The sequence below is a fragment of the Triticum aestivum genome, chromosome 4A, assembly GCF_018294505.1.
Source record: "Triticum aestivum cultivar Chinese Spring chromosome 4A, IWGSC CS RefSeq v2.1, whole genome shotgun sequence".
Classification (NCBI taxonomy): Eukaryota; Viridiplantae; Streptophyta; class Magnoliopsida; order Poales; family Poaceae; genus Triticum; species Triticum aestivum.
In genome coordinates, this window is record NC_057803.1 from 89484050 (window position 1) to 89491648 (window position 7599).

The 7599-nt window shown below is 45.6% G+C and overlaps 2 protein-coding genes across 2 annotated transcripts; one reads left to right on the forward strand and one right to left on the reverse strand.

Annotated features, from left to right (window-relative positions):
- Window positions 1-1410: 1410 nt before the first annotated feature.
- Window positions 1411-4719, reverse strand: LOC123085327 (uncharacterized). The gene is made up of 5 exons (XM_044506956.1): window positions 4464-4719; window positions 3889-3962; window positions 3594-3673; window positions 2075-2226; window positions 1411-1819 (listed from the first exon to the last, which is right to left on the reverse strand). The coding sequence occupies exons 1-5, from the start codon at window positions 4666-4668 to the stop codon at window positions 1749-1751; spliced, it is 582 nt and encodes a 193-aa protein (XP_044362891.1). The 5' UTR covers window positions 4669-4719; the 3' UTR covers window positions 1411-1748.
- Window positions 4720-4870: 151 nt separating this feature from the next.
- LOC123085328 (LYR motif-containing protein 4) lies at window positions 4871-5432 on the forward strand. Its single transcript, XM_044506957.1, has one exon. It carries the CDS (start codon window positions 4957-4959, stop codon window positions 5230-5232), a length of 276 nt encoding a protein of 91 aa, XP_044362892.1. The 5' UTR covers window positions 4871-4956; the 3' UTR covers window positions 5233-5432.
- Window positions 5433-7599: the final 2167 nt, after the last annotated feature.

A 7599-nucleotide genomic window follows, 5' to 3' on the forward strand; every position in this document is an offset into this window, starting at 1 on the left:
CAGTTGTCGGCTCTCTCAACTACTCGGGGCCAAACACAACAATCAAAGCCTTTCAGAACTTATACAGGGGCTCTAGGCATGTAGACCCGCTCATACGGACGTACTCGTCAATGAGATCACCGAGCACTCCGTATGCAAGCATTCAGATGGCGGCAGTGCATTTCTGATAAGAGGAGAAACCAATCTTGCCGACGGCATCCTCTTTGCACTCGAAGTAGTCATCATAGCCGACCACTCCCTCTTTAATACGGTTGAAAACATGCCTACTCATACGGAGCCGGCGGCGGAATTTGTGATGTTTGAACAACGGGTTTGTTGTATCAAAGTAGTCCTTCCAGAGAAGGAAATGTCCGCTCTCCCGATTACGATTCAACGCCGGAAGGTGGCCCGGAATGGAGCCACAGAATAACGACCGCTGGTTATTGAGGTGGTAATGGACCAACACGGCAGCCAATATCTCCTCCTCCTCGTCGGACGACGAATCGTCGGAGTCGCAAATGAAATTGTGGAAAAAGAACTCGTCGGCGGAGTCCATTTTTGCACCTTGGCAATCTGTCGAACAGTTTGCGGGCGTCAAAGAAGGAGACGGCCGACGAGGGGAGACGCAGCGCCCACAGACCAGCTAGCGCCCACAGACCAGACGGCCGACGAGTGTGATGGCGTCGGACGAGCGTGCCGGTCGTATGTGGCGGGGGTGGCGAGGCGTCTTCTTGGTCGCGGGGCGGCTGGGCGGTGGGGGAAGCGGCGGCGGGAACCAGTTTGCTCCCCGGCGGCGGCGGACGACTGGGTCATGGGCGGTGTTGCTGGGCGGATGTGATGACGGCGGCAGCTGGAAGAGTAGCCGGCAAAATGGACGACGGCGTCGGTGACGGAGGAGGCGGGGGCGAGGGTTACTTGTTGGCCGAGAGGAAGGGAGGCCAATGTGCCACAGACCAACAGGCCCGGGGACAGGAGTAGGCGAGCGCGCGCGCGTCCGTCGCGTGTCCGCGCCGACGCAAATCAGGCTAAAAATGAACCGAGAATGGGTCGCCCGCGGACGAAAAACGGACGCGCGTCCGTTTGGGTCGTTTGGGTCAACGCGTTAGGCCGCATTTTCTGTCCACGCCGATCCAAACGGACGGCCGCGGACGAAATGGATCGCCCCGTTGAAGTTGCTCTAGTGCCGTCTGATGGCCGTGGATATCGGTGCCGATACATAGTAGTACCTGGCAACGATACTCTATAGGATCTAATGCGATGGCAGAGATACTGATCGTGGAGTCCTAGATAACTCCTGCTATCTCCATAGGAGCCATGTGCGAGAGAACCCGGACGGACCCCCTTCACGGTCGCACAGTACTCCAAGACCCTTTTGATCTCGCCAAAAAAAAGTACTCACAAGACCCACGACCACGTACAGTCAGTCACCCGTGAGGAAACAGGAAATGCAAGATATCTGCCCGTACATGCGTGACAAACAGCACGGGCGGGGACGAAGGCTTGCGCCGCCAATGGCCCACCCAACACCAAACCTAGGTCCAAGGGTGTACAATCGCCTCAGCAGGATCATGCCAGAGGCAGCAACAGCAACACACATTCCGTTTAGGTATACACTTGCTACACAGCGCTCCGTTTCAAGTGCACAAGTGCTGATTTGTTGCATAAAACTCATGCTGTGGGTAACAGCGACACACAGTCCTGCTTTGTCGACGGCATCGACGAGGCAGAGAAACCGTCGCAGCTAACACATTGACAACGTGTTTCTGCTCTCAGCTGTCGCCGCTTGGTTCATCGTCCTCGTCTAGGTTGATGCCGGAGATACTCATCTTCCCCGTGTTTACTGCAGTGCAAAGCCAGAACCAATGAGCTAATAGCTTCTCTCTCATCTCTCAAAAGATAAATGAATGAGCTAATAGGACAGACATCAGGAATCCACACACACAGTTGTTTATAGTGCAGACTTGTTAGCAAATGGGCCAGCCTATTGTTGTTCAGTAACTCAGTATCCATGCTTACTAATGCCATCCACTATGGATAGATTCGTGATCAAGGCTTCTTGTTTATTCACGCAGAAATTTTAGTACTCCATGCTTACCAACTGCGTCCAGTCCGCAAAGATTTGGCATATACTTGCTAATATGTTCTTCAGCGGCTTTATCAGCCTTCAGCGTCTCGCATTCGAAAGAGACCAAGACTTTCTTATTCCCATGTTTCTTTTGAACCAGTCCAACAACGTCATCTTCCCATCTGCAAGGGATAGTGTTTGCATAAGGAGAACAGCACAAAACAACATTATAAACAGTAACTAATACTACTTCACAGCATCAGCAGCACTATCCTTCACCCACTAGTGAAAATAATCTTTTATCAAGCAACACAGCAAATACTAAACAATCCAGAATCAAATTCCAACCATATGTGTTATGTTACGTATGTACATATAGTTCATAACCCATGCAGCACGAATTTAAGAAGAGGATCCACATAATCTCTCAAGTAGCTAGTTTTATCCTTTAAACTTGGAAGCGTCCAGCAATTAGGTAGTTTATCCTTTAAACTATGATGAGTCCATATACGGTAAGATTGAGAGTTCAAGTCTAGATCTGACTTGTGGATCAAGTCATCCTAAATAATAGGACTGTAATGTACTCTCGGACGTAAGCAAGAAAATAGACCAATAGTTCATCTACTTTGCCTCCCGTCCCGGGGCGACAGCCCCTCCTGTACCTCTCCTCAAAACCCAAGTTCATAACAATACACTTGAGAGTTGAACATGAAATCACTAAGGCTACTTTGTTCAAAGAAAAGAACATTGAACACCTCATAAGTTGGCCTTCACAGAAAAAAAGGGGAGGGACTTGAATTTGTATACAGTAAATAGAGACTAAAGCATTAACTCAATAAACGACTAAAGAGTTTAGTTTGTGTCTATTCATACAGGTAACGCTTGATTTATGGCTGCTTAGTGGCATGATGAAGACGTAAACTTGTCGCCATGCCGGTCATGACTCATGATACATTTGACAATACCAAACCATCTAGATTACACCAAAATTTATTTTGGATACCCAAATTTTTGGTCGAGCAAACCTAGGCTCAAACCAAACACATCCTGAAGGCCAGAACATTTATAGATCATGGCAAAGAGATACTACAGAGGTATGCGCAGCTCCATGCCAGTGAGGCAAGGCAATTTTCACAGTATCACAAAATAAGACAATGATAATTAAATTGTGTTTTGGCCTTAATTAATCACTTGCAAATAGAGATACCCAAAATAGCGTACAAGGACCAATAATCCAATATACCCTGTTTCATCGGATTATTCCCATTCATTTAATAAATGCACTTCTTGAAAACATAATCCATTACAACAACTTCAGATAGTACAGTGCTTTCAAAAACACAGTTATGGTACAGTGTTTTGATATAGCCTGAGAAAGGATATGACGTACATGCCATCTATATTCACATTTCATATATATCAACAGCACTTCCAGCTAAAATTGATGGGCATGAGCATCAACAGATCACGCCACACTGTTTTTGCAAACAGTAAATTCAACAACATTAAATTTTGTTCTGACGAAATCCACCCATGAGAGAAGACTTACCCATGCAAATGGTCAATGTTTTGTAATCGAGCAGCATCATGTCCCCTGCATTCCACCACAACCACCTTCTCTGTCTTCCTCTGTCACATGAGCATAGGTTAACCTCTACCACACAGACTGCAAATTATATAAGAATAAGAGATAACTGAGTTTTTAGGATATCTGTAGGTAACTTCTGATAGATCCAAGATAAGCCGAGATAGTATCATTTTAGAAAGGAAGGTAAGCTAAGATAGGAAGATAATCTGTCGGTAGAATACATGCTTGGTGGAGAAGAACATAACAGATGTCTGACCTTAAAATTAATGATGGATAGCTTTATAAGGCGGTAATCATCTCCTCGGCTACATTCCCTCTCGCATGGTATCGCTTACATGATAGAAAAGAAAAAGGACACGGCAATATAAGCTAAAGATATCTTCTCTTATCTGTAATAAAGACAAAAGAGTAAAGACAAAGATGTCCACAATTGCAAAAGACAATGGACGGCGAATAGAAGCACATAAATTCATCTTTGTACAATCAAGAACATACCATATCAACTATGCATCATTCTTCAGATAGCACAAGATCAAAAATACCGACTCCCTAATGTAACAGGCTATGGCATATTACACAGCACTGGAATACTGTTATGCTAGCAATCTAGCAGAACTCACAATTCAGTTGGAAATAAAGATAAACTTCTAGACAGATAAGCCCTAATAATATATTGCTATCACTTGTGCTGAACAAAGGGGGGTTTTGGTGGCAACACAAACGATTCAAGCCGAGATGCAGTTGGAGCCCAGCCACACAATGCCCGCGTCTAGAAATTAGGGGTCAATAGATAAACAAGTAGTACAAGGGTGAATGAAGAGAGATGTGTACGGGTGCCCTGGAGGCCGTAGCAGGCGGAGTCCGGGAGGCGGATGAAGTGGCCGGAGATGGCGCCAGAGGGCAGCAGCGCGATGGATGCGACGCCCTCCATCTTCTCGCCGGTATCTCCCTCCTCGACCTGCGGCCCGGCATCCTCCGCCTCCGCCGGCGGCGGCTGACGGTCGCCATTCGCCTGCGAGTCCGACAGAGAGCCCATCGTTCACACCGCGCCCAAGAGCCAGTACGCCGACTAGGAGCGAAAGCGGAAAGTAGTGGCTTTTATGCACATAACCCCCGCCAACCGTAATTTTCTTCGGCTCAGATCCCTGAGGCCTTGCGGGGCTAAGGGGTATCGTTCACAATAAGCTTCAGAGAAAGGGTGTATTTGCTAATTTACCATAGCAAACATCGACTTGTGCTACGCGGCTCTCCCAAAATCCCCAAAGCCCTCGTCCCCCGAAGCCAGATTTCTTCTCCAGCCTTCATCGCACGAGAGGCGGCATCCATGGCGGCGGCGGGCCCAGCCAAGACGGAGGTGCTGTCCCTCTTCCGCGCCTTCCTCCGCACGGCGAGGCAGTTCTCCGACTACAACATCCGCGAGTACACGCGGCGCCGCGCGGCGGACGCCTTCCGCGAGAACCGCGCCCTCGCCGACGCGCCGGCCGCGGCGGCGGCCTTCGCGGACGGGAAGCAGCAGCTGGAGGTGGCCAAGAGGCAGGTGCTGGTCTACTCTCTGTACGCGCCCAAGGCCAAGAGCGTTGTGGAGATGAAGATTCAGTGAGCGACACCAGAGAGAGGTTTCACGCACTCCTTTTTCCCCTTTAGGGTCTGTGCTCTTTTATGTACTGTTAGTAGGGTTATGGCGATCTGACGCTGATAGAAATTCTGCCGTTACTATGTTTGCTGGATAATTGCCATGATACGGTGGTTGCTATTGTTCAATAAGTTCGCAAATTAATGATCATGATACTTTGTGTTTCACATGCCAATTGCACATGTAGAACTACCTGATTGTGGCTTTAGAATTATCGTATAGCCTTGCCTTGGTGTTCTTGCAGCGGTGCTAGTTTTGGCTATTACTACATCCCACTAGCATTTGTGCCCTACTCCATACTTGTCGTGCTGACCATGATCAAATGTGTGGAAGAATTATTAAGGGTGTATTGAAGTCAATCGTGTTACCCATCAACTGTTTGATGAAATGTTAAAATCATGCATCCTCGGTTACAAAGCCAAAACCAGATCAGGTTTTGCTCGACATAAGTTGTTGTGAGAAATGAAATTGACTGGCTATGCACCGAGTAGTGTTTACCAGAATGCCCTGATCCGTACAAGAAAAGGATACCAATGCAAGACACGAGTCATAATGTATACAACTTATTACTTACTAGTTCGATAACACAGACTGCATATGGCAAATAGCCAGTAATAAAACTACAAAAGAAAAATCATGGATCTATTCTTGGCTAGCTGATGACAAGCAAGCAGTGGCGAATCTAGCAGGACATTGGAGGGTAGGCTTAAAACATAGATTTCCTAAGTCTAATTAGCGAATGCATTGCAATTGTTGCATGTAAAGCACCAGAATATATTTGTCAAGTGGTATGTTTAGCTTAAATAGGATTCTGGAGGGTAGGCTTAAGCCTATTGAAACCTCCCTAGTGGAATCGCCACTGCAAGCAAGGTACTATAAAATTTAGTATCGAAAGCAGAGGCCTTCTCAATACTGTCACAATATGGTGAAGCATTGCCACATTGAGACTAAATATGAATCTTACTAAGAATGCGGAGAGCACACATTGAAGCATTCTGTATTGATTTAATGGCTGCTTCTTGCTTGCCGGTCAGGATGCCGGCTTGGGAAGCTGGCATAAGTAGCTGTGTTGGCCCTGCAGGACCAGCACCTTGCTGAGGTTAGTGGTTTCAGTGTCTAAACCATCTGTTATTCTTTTATGTACTCTGCACAAACCATCAACAGCTGGAGGAACCAGTTCATCTGGCTCATCTTTGCTGGAATCATTACCTTTAAACAGGAAAAAGGTGTCTGATACAGGAAACTTGAGTAGTAGCAATATGCATGAGCACTGAGGAGACAATACGGCATTGCAAGTATAGAACATATATTTACATCCTACATTAGTTTGGTGAAATGACCGCAATGCTTACAACTACTACTACTACTGCCCCAAGGCCAATAATTGTCGAAATGCCGCATGCTGGTAAACAAACAGAAAGGCATCCATATGGTACACCTACCACACCGGATTTGGCCTAGGCAAGAACAACTTATGTTCAGCTGGGCAGTTTTCAGAATATCAGTACTTTCCTATTTTAGCACAATTTATCCCAGATGCGTTAATTAGGGCATGTTTGGCTCATTCCTGTGCTGCACTCTGGAATGTGATACTCTTTCTGGTAATCTTTATGTTACATCTCAAGTAAATAAAATAAAACTGACGATTAAGGTCAGCATAATGCCAAACTATGTGCTTATTGTGATTGCATTACTTCAGAGTTGTAAATAATACCATTATATCTGATATAAGCTATAGAACTCTAAAATATAAATATTACAGAATGTGTTATATATGGGATCTGTACTTGCTGTTGAAGGGCGTGCAGTTGTATATTTGATTTCAAAGATATCATCATTTTCTAAAGAACCATCTAGGGTTTGATGAAAAGGTCAGGATTATGCCTTTTCGCACTATTTTAGCCCTGTTAAAACTTTGCTAAACTGGTTTCCTTTTGGCCCAAAAATCAAACGAGTCATGGAATAATCAACTTCTTGACAGGCATCTTCATCCAATACTCAAAAGACTTAAAATTGTATTTGCATCAAAGGGATTTGACTTGAGGCCTTAGACTGCAGTGAGAGCTTGGAAATATTAGTTTCCTACGGTTATCGTCACCATTGTGTTTTCCACAAATGTCATTCCACAGATAGTTTGCTCTTTTTTTAGTTTAATAAAAGGTTCTATACTTCTGTGAATAGTGGTATGAATATCAATCTATCGTATGTTGCCCTGTTGTTGTATACAATTGCGTATGCCGACAAATTGTGTATGCACATCAGCTACCGAACTGACCAAATATCAGTATTCACGCTGGTAACTGATCAGCTCTTTTGTAGCAAGAAAATTCAAAA